This window comes from Pteronotus mesoamericanus, unplaced genomic scaffold (genome assembly GCF_021234165.1).
Source record: "Pteronotus mesoamericanus isolate MK-2021 breed Mesoamerican mustached bat unplaced genomic scaffold, CSHL_Meso_final contig_269, whole genome shotgun sequence".
Classification (NCBI taxonomy): Eukaryota; Metazoa; Chordata; class Mammalia; order Chiroptera; family Mormoopidae; genus Pteronotus; species Pteronotus mesoamericanus.
Window position 1 is genome coordinate 1,171,267 of NW_026555114.1, and position 17,333 is coordinate 1,188,599.

Below are 17,333 nucleotides of genomic sequence, written 5' to 3' on the forward strand. Positions count from 1 at the left end.
TTTAGCGCACCTGTTAAGTCGTATGGGGCAGAGCCCTGGCTATTCACCAGGGCCAGGCAACTGTGGCTCCGTGTACAGGGGAGGGGTCGAACAGGGGACAATGCCATGCTGACTGACTTCTGGGAGCTTGCCTGGCCCTCGTCCTGTTTCCAGTCACTTCACCAACTTCCTGTTTGTGACTGGTGCCCCTTCAGCTGCTGTTCTGGTTGTGGTTCCCAGGGTGGGTGGGTTCGTGTACATTCTGTGCTCTCTTGAGAAACCGATAGTGTCTTCCACCACTCCAATCCCCACTGGGTTTACAGCCAGGAGTTATGAGGCTTTCTTTTTCCCAGTGCTGGAGCCCTAGGCTGTGTGGTCTGGCCTGGGGCTGGGCTCTCTCGCTCACAAGATGTCTCCAAGATTTTTATCCACCACACGTGAATGTGGGACTGCCCGTCCCACCAGCCACCATTGCCACTCTGCTCCTGGGCTCGCCATGGCCACACTGAGCCCTCTCCTCCCCGTCTCCACTACTCCTGTCTGGATGAACGTAGCTTCTTAAATTCCTTGGTTGTCAGACTTCAGTACAGTTCTGGATGATTTTCTGGTAGTTCTGGGTGTTTTTTAAGTTAGTTGTGTTCCTTCTTATGATTGTTCAATGATTGTGCAATGAGGCAAGGTGTGTCTATCTACTCCTCCATCTTGACCAGAAGCCACATAGCTCTTGCATTCTAATTTACTATTTTGCTTCCCACTCTTTAGGAAGTTTGGTAAAACTACAGGCAGCCTCTTATTGTTCTGTCCTGTATGGGTGTCTGGTCATAGAGCTGTGTGCAGTTTTGACCTTGTGATTTCAATATTAACCTGCTGGTATCATCATAAAGAAAAACTGGGATCTTTGCTCCTTAAGCCACTCATTATGGCTCTGGCCTAGCAAAATTCCATTATTTTCATCTTTAAAATGTGGCAATTCATCTACTTGCTCCAATACAATGGGATCTGCCATTAAGGAACCCACAAGTGAGCAATGCCACCAAGTGGTAGAGCGTCGATGTAGAAAGTCACCCTTAGCCAGAGAGACTGGGAGACTGAAGAGCTCTCTGTTTACAGGGCCATTCAGAAACAAGAAACAAAATGCTTACCCATCTCCATATGCTGGTTCTTTTCAAGGCTGACCTTTTTAAAAAGCCAGAGACACAGGCTGGCACTTTAGATGTGCTTTAGGATGATGTTTTTGGTGTTTTTCTGTTTATTCATTTTCTTAAACTGCCATTGCTGCTGATTCAACGTTTCTTCCTATACATTTTTTAATGTGTAGCCCTGTTTTTGAAGAATGTGAGCAGAGAGCTTAATAAATTCCTTTAGCATCCATACAGCAAGGGAATTAAACTTTTTTGAAAAACAGGATTGAATCTCATGGGAACAAGACTTCACATTCATTGAGCATTTACCAAGAAACTGTGCCAGGCATTTATATATTTTATTTACTTAATATAAGACTGAGAGGCACATACTCTAATTTTAAAGATTTTTTTAAAAAAAGATTTTATTTTTACAGAGAAGGAAAGGGAGAGAGGGAGAGAAACATTAATGTATGAGAGATACATCGATCAGTTGCCTCTCACATAACCAACTGGGGACCTGGCTCACAAACCAGGCATGTGCCCAGACTGGGAATCAAACCAGCAAACCATTGACCTTTAGGGTCACAGGCCTTCACTCAATCCACTGAGCTGCACCGGTCAGGGCAGTATTCTTTTTACTTTTTTCTCTTTTTCTTCCTTTCCTTTCCTTCTTCCTCCCTCCCTTTCTTCTTTCTCTCTTTCTGAACAGGTTTTATTACCCAGAGGGGATGGGGCTCAGTCCTTCTTGGCGGCTGCCTTCCTCATGGCTGCAAGGACATTGCTCAGCTCCTCTCTCTTCCTATTGGCACAGATGTGTGTCCCCACCCTTTTCTTGATGTATTTCAGGGCCCTCTTGTCCTTCAGAGACTTAGAGCAGCTCCATGGCACACTGTTCATAGAGGGCAAAGCCACATACCTCTCGGATCATGTCTCACACGAATTTGGTGTGCTTGGTGAGGTGCCTGCGGCGGAGGCTGTACCTCGGCTTGCTCACGTTCTTTGTCACTTTGTGGCCTTTGTTGAGGCCCACAGCCATGGGGTAACGGAGGGCCATGGCTGCTGCTCCTCAATGGCTACCGTGGTGGAAGGGCTGACGCCCCAGTATTCTAATTTTAAAGGCGGACAAACAGGGGCTAAGGGTGAAGGACCTACAGCTCTAAGTCTTTGGTACCCCTCAACATTGCCGACTGCCTCTTTGGAGACCTCCCGGACAGATAACCAGGGACATCGCTAGTTTCTCAGCATCACTTCAAGACATTATACAAATGAGATGTCTTACTTTTATTCCTCTTATCTCAGTTCACCACCCATTCTCTACCCTTTTTTCCTCCTCAATGCCTTCCAAATAATTTTCTAACAGAGACGTGAGCCAAGTTTAAATCAATTTATCTGGTCAGTGCAGGTATCTTGTTCTACTTCAAACACAGTTTCCATTCTTTCAGAGATGGAGCATCTACTCTCTAAGTCAGGGAGTTGTTACTCAAGTAGGGGAATTAAAACAGGGTCGCAGAGAGAAAGGCTGAAGAATTTGACTTTTTTGGTGTTTACTTGTGTAGAGGAAAAAGAGCACATAGATGCATCCACAGTATTTAATTTGTTTGGATAATAGTTACAGATAAACAGGTACACTCCATATACAATTACCAATACTTTTTTATACAGTTCATATTTTAGTACATCAACACTATTTTATTTACACTCTATTTATGTACATTAACATCTTTCTAAAGTCAGTGCATTGTCAACAAGTTTTATACAGTAATTTACAAGGTGAATGTAGTTAATAATTAATTTAATAAATTTTCTGCTAGTCATGAATTAAAAAAATTAATTACAACCAATATAACAAACACAGATCAAACAACATTAGTAGATTGTGCTACCTGTTTAAATAAAACATCTGTAAGGAAATTATTTAAAATCTTCCATCTTTTCATGGGACTTGTCCAGGTAGGAATGGATAGATTTTATATACTGAAAATCACGAAACTATAAAGTCTGCATTTTGTCTGACTTCATCACATTATACCATTTAGGCCACTCCTTCCTACTTGCAGTTATAGTCTTCTGAAATGCGTTTCAACTTAGAAAGAGATGTAACTTTTCCAAGTGCTATGAGAAGAACTGGGTAGTGACTGGCCTCAGATATCAGACCACAAATGCTACATTACATGGGCACATACTGTTTATGAGGAAGGAAGGGAAATGGAACTTGACAATTAGAGAACCAACTTCTAGGGTCCAGATGAATACAAAAAGACTGAAAAAAAAAGTGAAATATTTACTTTGAATATATATTTTAAAACAACACAAGAAAAAAAATGCTGCCTGAAATAAATAACATTTATATTTTTGTTCCAGTTTTGAATTATCAGAGGAAAAAATTAAGTGAGCAAAAAATATATATATAAACTTTTGATGAGCACTACTGTGAAATTGAAAAGACAAACACTAAAATAAAAAGAAATGGACACACAAAGAAAACAGAAGTTTACTTCTAAAACCGTCAATTTCATTAAAAATACACACTATCAATGTTTGAGATGCATTTTGTTTTTAAACTTAATATGATGGGGAAAATACCCCATTCAAGTTAGTTTATAGCCCTTATAGCCATCAGATATGAACAAGTTTTAAAAAGTTCATTTGTATGTACTCTCTCCTTTCTTAAAGTGCAAAACAAAGAAACAAAGTAAAATAACCACTAATTGTGAAACACCATTTAGTTTTAATGCCATTTTCCCTCTCAGAAGCTCTTTGTGCAACATGTGCAAGTGAAGATGGTGCAAATATTGGCAACTACCCTATCAGACTCAGCAGTGGGTGTGGAATACGTTTTTGAGGACACTTAAAGTATCCTCCAAAATAAGATGCCTCTATCTGGAAGGCCATTTTAGCTGGATTTCCCAGGATGCTTTTTTATTTCTTTCTAGTGTCTCCAACCAAGGCCCTGGGTAAAGGCACACAGCCCTTAAGAGATTCTCCCTTTCAGACTGACCGATTACTATACACGGCTCTGCCACCATGACTGGTTGTGTCTCAAACACAAACACAACAAAAACAAAAAGCAAGAAAGACATAGAAAGCGTGGGAAAACGCTTTAAAAAATAAATTGAAAAATCTTGTGTCCATGCCATAACAATCCTTTGCACACTCATGATCTTGCTTTCTCCGTCTTGTCAATATAATGAAATAAAACTTCAGGAAAAAGGAGGTAGCATATCATGTCGTCCCCAGACAACACTATAGTTTTTTGTTTTACTTTGACTCCAAGGAAATTCTTAGTATTTTGTTATGATCATTGGTAAACTCTATACTCATTACATATTTCTTCACATCTGAACAAGCACAATTTAGTTCTTATTTGGTCCCAGGTGGCTGGTGCCAAACCTCTTTGTTTACAGGCTGACGGTGCACTCTGCCTGAAAGTTCTCTACCAGAGAACTTATGTGAGACACTTCCAAACCAAACTATTACTACTGTTATGTTAACTGCTATTTTAATTAGGATTTTTATTTTGTGCTTCAGGGTCACAGGATAAAATAACTACATTTAGCTTGCCTTTCAGTGACACTTTTGCCAAATGTTAGCCACAGGGAGTCTTCTCCCTCACCACCAGCCTGTATAGCAGCCAGAGTGGTAGCGTTACTGCAATACACAGTACTTTTTGTAATCAGACTCAAAGTCTTCGTCCATGCTGCTTGTGTCTGCCATCTTTTTGCCATCAATCTTTGGCAGAAATTGTGCATAGTCTATCCCCTGCTGCTCATAAAAAAGAATGTAGGCAGAGTCGGTGTCAATTTCATCAGGGTGAAGTTCCTAAAAGGACAAGAAAAACCTTTAATAAAAGAGCCATCACTAGGCTGGCTCTTAATCCTTGCCAGGAAAGGGAGGACCAACCCTCCTTAATTACTAAACCTGTTTGCTTTCAATTAATTTAATATTTTGGCTATCTCATACCTGACTTTGAAATAAACCCAATTATTTTCAGTGTTTGTTTTAGGGAACATATTCTGACTACAGACAAGTTAAAAAGAATGACCAGAAAACCCCCATCAAATCCTAATAGCTCAAAAGACAAGAATTTTCCCCCCTTACTACTCATATTTTCACTCTCTCCCTCTGTATATCACTTTTGTTCCTTTAATACTAAAGGTATTGAGATACTGCTTCAAACAGAAAATTCTATATCTATTTAGAGGAAAGCCCATCATTTCAACAAATATCCCCCAGAATTGTTGATATTTCTGTTTCTTTTATTTAAAGATTGGGGATATTTACCTTACAGCTGCTGTCATTGTAACAGTACCATTTGCTGTTTGGGTTTTTGGCATAAGTGACATAATGGCCCCCGCCCAGAATTCCTGAATGGCACTGTAAGAGAGAAGAAAGGGGAGTTATGTTAGTAGTTAACGGTACTCTGGCCAGGGGACAGTACTAAGATCTGATCAGAAAAACACTAATCACTTAGGTGGTTAAGAAGGCAAATTTTGGAATCATCTAACCTTTTCCTAAAACAAAACAAAAAGCAAAATTCAAAATTTAAAAGCTCCAAATCTAAGTATTTTATAGCTGTAGTTATTCTTTTAGAAAGCAAAATTCCTTAGGAACACACAACTGTGAATAACTTGAACCTACAGGTCCAGTTTTAATGATTACATGACTATCCCCTCACATTACTCTGTGAGCGTCTTGGATTTTATCCAAAAGGCCAAGATATCTACTGCTAACTTTGTCTATCACCAAGCTCAATGCCTAGCAAATAAGCAAGCTCTGAAAAAAGAAAATGATGAATGAATAAATGAAGATGAACAAAAAAACCACTGAAAAATGCAGATCATTCTGAAAACCATGCAACAAATCACTCACCGAAATTGCATATAGATTATAAATAGGCTTAACATGAGTATCTTCTCTTTGGTCATCAGTGCTGTCTTCTTCACTGTGGTTTCCAAGCTGCCCATTGCTGTAGCCATTGCCACATGCCTCATGTTCATAAAGAAATCCATTGGCCAAAGCTACTTCGTGGTCCTGAGGGGTGACCAGCTCAGGTTGGCTGCCTCCCAGCACATGCCCTCTGCTCAAGGCATCAGCCAGCTCACAAACTTGCACAGCCCCATTGTCTTTGCTGGCATCCAAGTTCTCCTTACTACTTGACAGTTTATTTTTGCTGCCAAGCTGGGGTAGCCGGAGCCTCCCTTTACTCCTCCCTAAAGTCCGTGGGCTGCTGTTAGGACTGCTGTTTTTGCTGCAGGGACAGCTGGTTCCACTTTTTCTTGATGAAGAAGGTGAACCTGTCAAAGGGAGAAGGAAAGATTCATAAAATACAAATGCCACAAGTTAAACTTGCCACCAAACGTTAATTTTGAACCCCCCTTCACAAGTGTACATATAAAAAAAGTAAAGATCAGGAGTTCTGACTGGCTACTTTTTAGTTCCTATTATATAACCAGTAAGTTACATTCTTGCTTTTCTCAATGCCAAGCCCTGAAAATGCAGCAATGTCCTGAAAATGCAAATTACCATGCAGGAACTTAGAAAAGAGTGGATATGTGATTTAGGTTAGATTCAGTTTAAAATAATATTATTTAGACTAAGGCTTTAAGGAGCTTTACAAATACATATTCTTCTCCTTTGTAAAATCAGATAAAAAAATACGATCAACAATTAAGTACCTACTATTGCTAGGCATGGTATTAGAGACTCTCTCTATTATCACTATCTCTTACAACAATCCTATAAGGTCTTAAACTTTTTGGTCATAGCCTTGACTACTTCCTTCCATACCCTTAAAAATTTGTTCCTCTAGAACTTCTGATCTATCAATATTCACCATATAAAATATACAAGGGCACATTTCACTGATGGTATCCTATCATGCTGGCTGACTTCACTGTACACTTGTGAGAGAATGACAGTGAAAAGTATTTTTATGAAAATAGTTTCACTCACCCAGGGCTTCAGAAAGGGTCTCAGGGACTCCATAAGGGTCCCTAGACCACACCTTCAGAACCTCTGCCATAAGGGAACTAGGATGACAACTACCATTCATGTTCACCGTATGTCAGGCATTATGTGAAGTGCTTCACTCCTGACATATGAAATCCTCACACTCTGTGAATTTAGTATTATCTCCATTTTACAAATGAAAAAATAGATTTAGGGAGGCCCTATCTCTTGCTAAAAGTCACAGAGTTCACATTTAGATAGGTCTGATTCTAGATAAGTTCATTCCATCTCATTAAGCTGTTGCTCTAGAGTGGAAGAGAGGGAGAAACATGCAGCCTGCAAGGGTCCCAGGGAAGGTCCCCTCAGGGTGATGTCTGGGCTTCATGAGGTCCCCCTAGGTTTCTTCACCTTTAGGGCTACTGATGATGTTTGCGCTGAGTGAGGATGGGCTCTTACTCAAGAGCCCATCCTCTTCCCCTGCTGAGTTCGGCACATCCACTTTCTTCACCTCTCCTGCTGGAACCCTGGTCTCGGAGAGGTCATCCCCCTGGGGTGTGAGTGGTTTCCGCTGGCAGAGAACCGGGTCTCTTGGTACCAAAAAAGCACTGGGGTCAAAACTTTCACGAGGAAATTTAACAATTTTCTGTGATTTTATCCATCGGCCATTTACAAATTGAAATCGTTTCAGGTGAATAATCTGGAGAAGAAAAGGTAGAAAACGCTTGGGTTAAAGGGTTCTGAGATACAAAAAAAAAAAAAAAAAAAAAAAAAAAAAAATTTATTATGTAACAGTTATAGGTAGGGCCACCACTGTCCTTTAGCTCTATGGCTAACATGGTAATATCCCTAATTTCATAGCCCATGTTTATCTAAAACTCTTTTTAAATTTATTCAACATCCTTGGAAGCCTATATTTGCATGTTCTCTTCTGTTTTCTGCTTTCATGACCCCCAGTGACCTCTACCTCTCTCCAATATCATAGCTGATTCATTTACAAACACTCTAAGGAGACTCTATTGAATGCCCCAGCCTTCTTCCCTTCCCTGAGTTTCCATCCCGAGAGCTAGCTAACCAATGTTATTAATTACTTTTGCATTCTTTCCTCGGAAGTTGTTCTGGATTAAGAAAAAAACAAAAACCAAAAAACTTACATTCACAATCTTATGGAGTAGTAGAAAGAAGACATGAATTAAAAAACACATATAATATCTGGTTAAAATACACTGCTGCCTTACAGTTACACTTGTTACGATACTTTCACCCTTAAGGAAAAAGCCTTCTTAAATGAATAGGAATATTTGCCACTTCAAACTCCCCTGAAACACAACAGAAGAGTCTCCTGATCCATGAAGGGGGAGGGCAGAAGTAAATCAAATTCAAAACAACACGTAAGCCCTATTGCATCTGTGTGCTTGTGCACACACTCAATTCAGCAGTGTGCTGCAGCCATGTGACCAAGCACAGTGGAACTGGAGGCTGCAGGCTCAGTTGCTTTTCTTTAGTCCACTAAGGATGAACCTAAAACTTCCTCTTTCCCTAAAGCCAGAAGTGCTCATCAGGTCTACATGACTTCTCTCTCCTTTTTAGGCTGTCTGCTCTTCAGTAGCAGGAAGTAGCAAATATCTGTAGAACAATTAATCTCTGTGTGCACAGCGAAGTGTTTTAAGCACTACTGCAGGGAGGAACTTATTCTCAAAAATAACAAAAACTATTTGTTCATGGTTTCTTTCCTTTTTGCCAGACGCTTGCTCTCTCAGAGGCACAACTGTGACATACCAAGATGGGGGGAAGTCTCCAGAGATCTAGTTTCTTGGTTGCCAAGCAGTGGGTCTTACACTTGGAGCAGTAGTACATCTCGTTTTCCCCTAGCTCCTCCTCACTGGTGAAAGCACGGAGACAGCTGTCCAGGTTGATGGGCTCAGCTTGTGCTCGCCGACTCTGTTCCACACTCTCATGCTCATCTACAACCTGTAAGTGGAGGGAATAGGAAGAATCGGGGGAAAGAGGGAATGGAGGGAGGGAGGAAGTTTAAAATGGTCATCTGGCTATGCATCATCCTCTAGGTGATTTACCCTTGTTTTACTCTACATGAAGAAAAAGAAAATATAATCCAAACTAAAAGTCTTTGAGCAAATACAGCATCTGTACATTTATTCACAAACATCATATCAATAATATTCTAGACTAAATTTCTACTTATATGACCATAGCTCTTTTTGAAAAATTTCTGAATGACTCAAAATGATAAAAACAAAAACAAGAAATTGCTTATTTATTTTACAATTTTGAAATCCTAAAACATCTTACATGTGAGTTGGCCCCCAAGTCACGGGTGTTCAGATTAGGTCTTTTATTTTTTAACTAGAAAAACAGAATGTTATTAATATTCTGCAGGCTTTACAGAGGCTAGAGAAATAATATCCCTGGAACACAGATGCCAGATCTGAATTAAATGAGAAAGGTACAGAAAAGCTCACCAGGAGAAAACAATACACCAGAGTATTAAACCCCGCAGGCTACAACTTATTTGCATATCGGCACCAGGTAACACAGAGCTATCAGAATACCTGAGTATCATTATCTATCTCTCTACCTGATTGGGCCTCTTTATCTGAAACTGCAATAAAAGAATGTTAGGTAAAAGAGAGCCGGATTTTGTTGAGAAGGCCTCAAATACCTGCTAAACCTCTGTGGTCTTCTTAGAAAACAAACTAGGCTTTGGAGCAAGAAAGTAGGTATAAGAAAGGAGAGACAGCAAAGGGAAGTATATGCGTAAGTCTGGGTTGGGGATGGCATGGGTTAAGGAGAAGGGAGAAAAGTAGGGTCCTAAAATGCAACAGAAAAGGAAGATTTTTTCCTTCTTCAATACTTGGTTGTCACTTACTAAGCAATCAAGAGCCACGGTAGATGAGGTATAGTATGAGGACTATCAATGTTACCGTGAGACTTCACAGAGGGATCTTTTCATCACAGGGTGGAGTCTGGAGCACAAGTCCAACAATAAATGCTCTCTCTCTGGTAAAGGTCACACACATGTCCATCACACCCATTATTACTCCTCCCTTCAAAAGGTGAGTTAGTTCTCCTTGCCTGAGGCAATTTGCCTCTTGTTTCCCTTCCTGAACTAATAATGGGCAGTTTAGAATAGGTTTTCAGGGGTGACTTTTCCCCTACTTGAATAACTGAGTCACAGGCTGCCAAATGCTTCTGTTAACTATCAAGGTTGAGGCTGATTATGTAATTAAGGGTTTTAGCATTGTATCACCTTGTTTTGAAAGAGCTCATTTAAAAAGAAGAACTTAACGAAAATCCTTTCAGAAAGGGATATGTAGCTTGACTTTGGGTCACTGGTTTCTTTTCTGATACTAACTCTCATCATCTTTAGAGAGCCAATCATCCAAGGGAAAATATGACATTCTCAAGGGAAAAAAAACCAAACCAAGCCAAACCAAAACGAAACAAACATGCTGTATCATTGTTGGAATCAGAGTAGGAAAAAAGGTATAACAAATTCAGTAGTGAATGTCTCTTTTCTCGTAAGCAGTTAAATGTTACCTCTATTAGCTCTACCAAGGATGCTTTATGGCCAACCATAAATTACAGTAAGTTAGTAAAAAATGTTAATTTTTATTGACTATATTTTCTATAGAACATACAGGCTATAGAGCTAGATGGAGACAGGGAGAAAGGAAGATTGATTAAAAAAAAAAAACAAAACACCAAATTTGTGGACTGACAATAATTTTTATTTAACAACAAAATTTCCCTAAATGACAGAGATTTCCTTTACCTCTTGGGAACCATTGCCAGATTCTCTACTATTACTCAAATATTCTAAATTATTTATTGGCATCCTCTTCCTTTTTTTCTAACTTGTTTGAAAACTCATCCTTAACACAAAACATAAGAATGAAGTAACAGTTTTCATACCTTGTAAGACTACTAGAATAAGAGGAAGCTCTAAGAAGTTACCTAGTTTAACTTTCTACTGAGGGATGTGAGTCCAAAAGGTGGAGGGGAGAGCAACTGCCTATTTCTTTTCTGCTTAACAAATAAAACATTCACGTATAAACTTTGGAAAGCAGTGAAAAATGTACAAAGGCAGGGAAGCTTTTATATTCTTAATAAAAAGGCAAACACTGTCAAAATATTGGCAGATTTTCTTTTGTCCTTTTCCTAAATAGTTTTCTTTACACTAAAGAGATTTTTCAGTATATGACACTTTCTACCTCTTTTAATTTTTTAAAAATGATTTTATTTATTTATTTTTAGAGAGTGTAAGGGAGGGAGAAGGAGAGGGAGAGAAATATCAATGTGTTGTTGCCTCTTGACCGCCCTGTGCTGGGGACCTGGCCTGCAACCCAGGAATGTGCCCTGACCGGGAATCAAACCGGTGACCCTTTGCTTCTCAGGCCGGCACGCAATCCATTGAGGCCACACCAGCCTGGGCTCTACATTTCTTTTTAGAAAAACAGCCATGATATCGCAAGTATCTTCCTATATATCAGCAAAAACTCCCAGTAATCATCATGTTAAAGGACTACATAATATTTTATGCAATCATTATATCATGCTTTATTTACTCTAATGTGGGACAAATATAAGTTGTTTCAAATCCAAAGTACTTCCCTAGGATAAATTCCTAGAAGGGAAATGACTGGAATAAAAAGTATAAAACACATGGGCAATACTTTCAATTTTACACAACCTCTTTTTGTCTACGTGACTCTCCAAACATACACAGGAACCACATGTAGGAAGATATTACGTAGGAAGAAATTAGTCATGTGGCTCCACCTCCCAGCAAGGCAACATATCTCGATTGTAACTTGGTTTCCATGGTGTCCCAACAGCACTGAAAGTGGAAATGGGGTGAGATTTAACAGATCACATAAGCCTTTCTTCCTATAAGAGGGATGTACTCCAGAACTTTTCAGATTGACACCAGGCTTGTTAAAAAAGGAAAGAGATTGACAGAGCCAAATAATCTTTCATCTTTGACGATAGTGTCTTGTAATAATGTCCTGTCAGATATTGTGCTGACAAAGATTTAGGAATCTTTCTATCAATTGCTAAAATTTTCTCTCTTCAAATGAAGCATGGCTGAAGTTATTGAATTACCTTGCTACAGTGAGTATGACCTACTAGACTACTCTTTGACTTCCTTGAGCCCATTGATCTTTCATTTGGCAAGTATATACAAATTATACTTGTCCTTGGCTAGTGAGAGCTGTCAGGAGCTTCGGGGTGTGTGGGGATATATTGAGGGATCCAAAAAGGGAACAGGTGAACTAGGTCTGGAACTGGTAGTTTCCCCATTTCTCAACAGCACAAAAAGGCAGAAAAGTCAGTTATCAACACTAACCTATCTAAAGGGAACATTCTAAGAAACAGTAAAGGAAAGTTTCATCAAGAGCTACATAAATGCAAAAGCCACTACAATTCTTCATGTGACTAAAGAAATTCCTTTGATTTTAGTTTTTGTACCTTCATCAGATTCATCTTATCTCTACCCACAAGCTACCCAGTCAATCTACTCTTCAAACAGCATTTGGCAAACGTTTTTAGGAATGGAGTTAATCTTCTTTTTTGCAGTAACATTTTCAAAATTTAAAAATTGCTCTGGCCAGAGCGTGGCAGTAGAGGAATAACAAATGTGAATAGCTATTAAGGTGTACTCTTAGTTGTCCATTCCTGAAACATTCAATCCTTTCTCTAATTTTTCTACTCAACATACCCATTAAAGGTAGCAGCTACAGCCCATGGGTGCATCTGAGGTAAGTAACTGTGAATACCAAATGCTGCAGTTTCAATAATAATAATAATTAATAAACAGGCAGTGAGATATTTACTGATTGGTATGTCATGGCCAAAGAATGTAACTTCTTAATTACACTTAGAGTTTTGTTACAAGATTTATTTATTAGTGGTATTTTTGAACTTTAAAGCCCCAATACAATTACCTCTAGAAATGGGAAAACAGAAACATACATGTAATCAAGTCAATATATAAAATGCCACAGAGAATACCAATGAATGTCTTCCTTGTTGTACTTAAATTATCTACAATAGAAATGGCAAGATATAAACTGGGAAAATTTTTACATATAAAAACCACCATCTTATGGTGGCCCCAGGTACTTACCCTTTCCTGTGATGTTTGATAGCGGAGGTGAAGAGCTGTGGGGTCCCAATCTACAGCAATATAGGCATTTCCAATGAAAGCTCTGTCTTCCCCACAATCAATTTTACAGCCTCTGCAAAATCTGAAGGGGAAAAAAATATACTGAGGAAAACATAATTATAAAGTAAATAAAATTTTCTTTATCAGAAATATTCTCCCTTTCTACTTCTCTACATTCTTTCTTGGGCTTCACAATTTGTTATGGGCCTCCTACTTCAGACTGATACATTTACAAATATGTATTAATAATTATTAGTATTTCAGGGAATCTTGCTTATCACTTCTCAAGTGTTTGTGGCAAAGAAATAATATGAGAATTGGATATTTGAGATAACACGTTTCTAAAGAAATTCTAAAATCGGTTATTTTATGTTCTGAGGTCAATTTATCTGGCACAACAACACTCATTTCCTTTTGTAAAATGGCACATTAAGTAAATGTGTACAAAAATTTATAGGGTGAGGGAGCAACCATGACAAAACCATGGTTCCAATGCCTATGTTAAACTCAATTTGTTAAGTTTATTACAGTTTTCTGAAAGCTGACTTCAGTGTGTAGGCATTTTCCAACCTGGAATAATACTGACCAATCAATCTTCATCTCTCTTCTAAAAACCCAAAGAGACTTCCAGCAAGGTCTAGTAAGTAGGATATATTCTACTGGGCTCAGAACTGCTAAACTAACTTATAATTAAGGAGCAGAAGGCACAGAATAATAAATGCTGATCATAAATTTGAATTTCAAATTCATATTGAAAAATATGAATATGACAAGACTGTAGACTTTATAAAATATGACAAGATTGTAGACTTTATAAAACCAGCTACATCTCAAGAGTAAAAAGTAAGCTACAGATCTCATAAGGAAGAGATGAATGAACAATTTCCAAGTTTATTTCAAGCTTCTCATTGCTCATTATTACATCTGAAACTTGGAAACCTTATGAAAAAGATATAATATCTGGAGCTGCAATTCCACTAAAATTTTTCTTTTGTAGAAGGTCACTTTACCTATACCATGGGCACCAAGCACAGGAGTTCCCATCTTTTTGCACAACTCGTAGGGTGAATGGATATTGATAGCCCATACTGTCATCACTGAAACAGAACAGAAACCAAAGAGTATAAGAAACATTTCTAATTTGAGGTCTCAACTCCTTTTCATCTTCCTGTGAAGTAACCCCAGGAAGGGGCATTTGTCATAGCAGTAAGCTCACATTTTCAGCTCTATGCTACTTCTCCAAACCCATTAGCTGTGCCTTGTACTAACACACTCAGGGCTCCCATGCTGTATCCCTGCTTACAGAAGTGTAGACGTACTAGACTGCCAGATGTCTCTGAGAGTACATGAGGACCACACCAATTTCACAGCATAAGCTAATCAAACATCAATTATCCTTGAGCCCTGATCCTATCAGAAGATTTAATTCACACTAAACTAAAATAATTAGACCTTTCCATGACAAGAACATTGATACACCACAGAAAACTGAAAGGTCATAATAGTTTTTAGAAAAGCAGACTATTTATTTAGAAGCTTATTTCATTTATTTATTTTTAGAGAGACAGAAACATTGATGTGTGAGAGCTTTATCGATTGGTTGCATCTCACACGCCCCCAACCAGGGACCTGGCCAGCAACCCAGGCATGTGCCCTGACTGAGAATCAAATTAGTAGCCTTTTGGCTACAGGTTGACACTCAATCCACTGAGCCACACCAGCGAGGGCTACAAGCTTTTTAAAAAAATCTTAAAAAAATTTTTTTTTATTTCTTGATAAAAGAGAAAGGGGAAGGGGGAGAAAGGGGAGGAGAGAGGGATGGGGGAGGGAGAGAGAGAAAGAAACACTGATTTGTTGTCGCCCTTATTTATGCATTCATTGGTGGATTCTTTTATGTTCCCTGACAGGGGTTCGAATCCACAATGCTCTAACCAAGTGGGCTACCTGGCAGGGGCTTAGAAGCTTTGTTTGTTTGTTTGTTTATTTATTTGACCTACACACCGAGTTTTCCAAATCAATCTATTATTATTTTTATGACAGCTGGCATCATTAATACTTTAACAAAACCACTTAGAATTAGCCACATATCTAAGATAGTTACATGTACAAAAGATATACAAATTAAAACCATTTAAAAAAACAATAGATACCATAATTTGTACTTGACCATAACTTTTGTATTTCAGAAACTGTAAAATTAAAACCTTAGAAAACAAATGTATTCTTTCACTGTTAACACATGTGGTGTCTCTGGTTACCATGGTACTTGGAGTTTTTGTACTTTTCTCTGATTGACTGTTGTGTGTGTTGTGGTGCCCTGAAGGAAGGCCTGGTGAAGGTCCAGGAGACAAGGCTTCAAACTTACCAGGGTATATCATGTCTTTTGTACCAAGGATTTGGGCCAGCTCTGTCCTGTGATTGTGTAGAATGCTAGATGAAAGGCGGCTCTGGCAATAAATGACGGCAAATACTTAAGGTATGGGTCAGCATCTCTCAAACTTAACTCTCCTAAAAACACTGATAAACTTCCAACTTTGCAGTTCACAGTCTGCTTGTGCAGAAAATACTGGGTGAAAAACTGACTTACTGTTGGTGCAGCCAAGTCAAAAGCAAAGACTTTCAGAATGAGGAGCTCCGCTCTTAAAATTTGTTTCTTGGTGTAAGTACCATCTATAATGGGCACTTCTGGGGGTATATTTCTTCAAACTTTGAGGCTGACAGCATAGCAGCAGTGCCCCCAAGCTGAAGTTTTCATCCCAACAAAGACATGTGTGAAAGGAACCTATTGATATAGTTCACAGCCATGTGCAGGGTCTCATTCTGTCTTTATATTCTATGTCAACTAACCAGTCCACAGGGATGGCCCTCATCTGGTTGGTGAAGTCTGGCTGTTTCTCCATGGAATCCACTTTAGGCTTACATTTATTCTCCATTTCCCTAAGGTATGTGTGACTGTCCTCAATCCCCTGTGTTGCTGCTTCCTCCTCTTTTCAACCTCTAAATATTGGAATGGATTAGGAATTAGATCTTGGGCATTTTCTCTATCTAACTTTTACTGTTTTAATGGTATCATCTGGTCCCAGGGCTTTAAGTACCAACTAATTATTGATGACACCTATATTTATATTTCCAGAAAAGGACACTTAAGTCTATTTCCCACCTGATAATACACACATTTTGAACTTTGACTCCTGTTATCTCTTGCCAAAACCTGCTCCTTCTCCAGTCTTCCTCATTTCATTAAATGGTACCACCATTCACAAACAATTCCTCTGGTTGAAAACCTAGCTTGGACTCCTCTTTCCCTCATATTCCATACCCAATTAATTGGCAAGCCTTGGAAAAAGTCCTCAGAGTTTACTAAACACAACAGTCATTAGCTAAATTGCTTATCTATTATTTGAAGCTTTCCTTTAAGATTAATTTACCTTAAGCCTTATTTAATCATCAAAAGACCCCATATCATAACAAATAACCTATTAGCTAATAGAGCTTCTTTACTCAGTTCACACAGAAGCAGAACTCTCACTTGCACCATGATAGGAAGGAAATGACCTACAATTCAACTAAGATGTAAGTAAGGCATCACAATCCCAATGTCTGTTACAAGTACATACTTTTAGTAATCCAACAGAACAGTGGCAGGAAGGATGGAAAGAAGACAGAAGATGTTTCTTTTTTTAAACTAATTTTTAGACAGAGAGAGGAAGAGAAAGGGAGGGAGAGAAGAGAAAGAGAGGGAGAAACATCGATTTGTTGTTTCACTTATTTATGCATTCAATGGTTGATTCTTGTATGTGCCCTGACTGGGGACTGAACCTGCCACCTTGGCATACCAGGATGATGCTCTAAGAAACCCGCCCAGGGCAAGATGTTTATTTTAACTAGATTTATGAAATTATTCCACATTAAAATGACAGGGTATGGAAATAATCCAACTGAATTATTTGTTGTGACAGGAGACTTTTTCAGAGTTCATGTATAGATATGCATACCATTGTTCCCATTCTGAATTTCAGAGGGTTGAGATGACATCCATTTCCTGGTGAATTCATACTCTCTATTTTTGCAGTAATAGAAGTCAAGATTATTATCTG

General features: G+C 38.7%; 1 protein-coding gene and 2 pseudogenes across 3 annotated transcripts in view; all 3 read right to left on the minus strand.

Moving 5' to 3' along the window:
- Nucleotides 1-1,741: 1,741 nt before the first annotated feature.
- On the minus strand, nt 1,742-2,190 carry LOC129071512 (60S ribosomal protein L36-like; annotated as a pseudogene).
- Nucleotides 2,191-2,686: 496 nt separating this feature from the next.
- Nucleotides 2,687-17,333, minus strand: part of USP32 (ubiquitin specific peptidase 32) — a 128,330-nt gene continuing 113,683 nt past the window's right edge. For all 3 annotated transcript variants that reach the window (XM_054574848.1, XM_054574849.1, XM_054574847.1), the window contains exons 28-34: nt 14,247-14,333; nt 13,198-13,318; nt 8,829-9,020; nt 7,461-7,749; nt 5,973-6,397; nt 5,385-5,477; nt 2,687-4,922 (exon numbers count right to left, since the gene is read on the minus strand). In XM_054574848.1, the coding sequence (XP_054430823.1) occupies nt 4,749-4,922; nt 5,385-5,477; nt 5,973-6,397; nt 7,461-7,749; nt 8,829-9,020; nt 13,198-13,318; nt 14,247-14,333 (1,381 nt within the window). In that variant the 3' untranslated portion in view covers nt 2,687-4,748. The remainder of the gene's footprint in view (nt 4,923-5,384; nt 5,478-5,972; nt 6,398-7,460; nt 7,750-8,828; nt 9,021-13,197; nt 13,319-14,246; nt 14,334-17,333) is intronic.
- On the minus strand, nt 15,469-17,271 carry LOC129071534 (cyclin-A2-like; annotated as a pseudogene).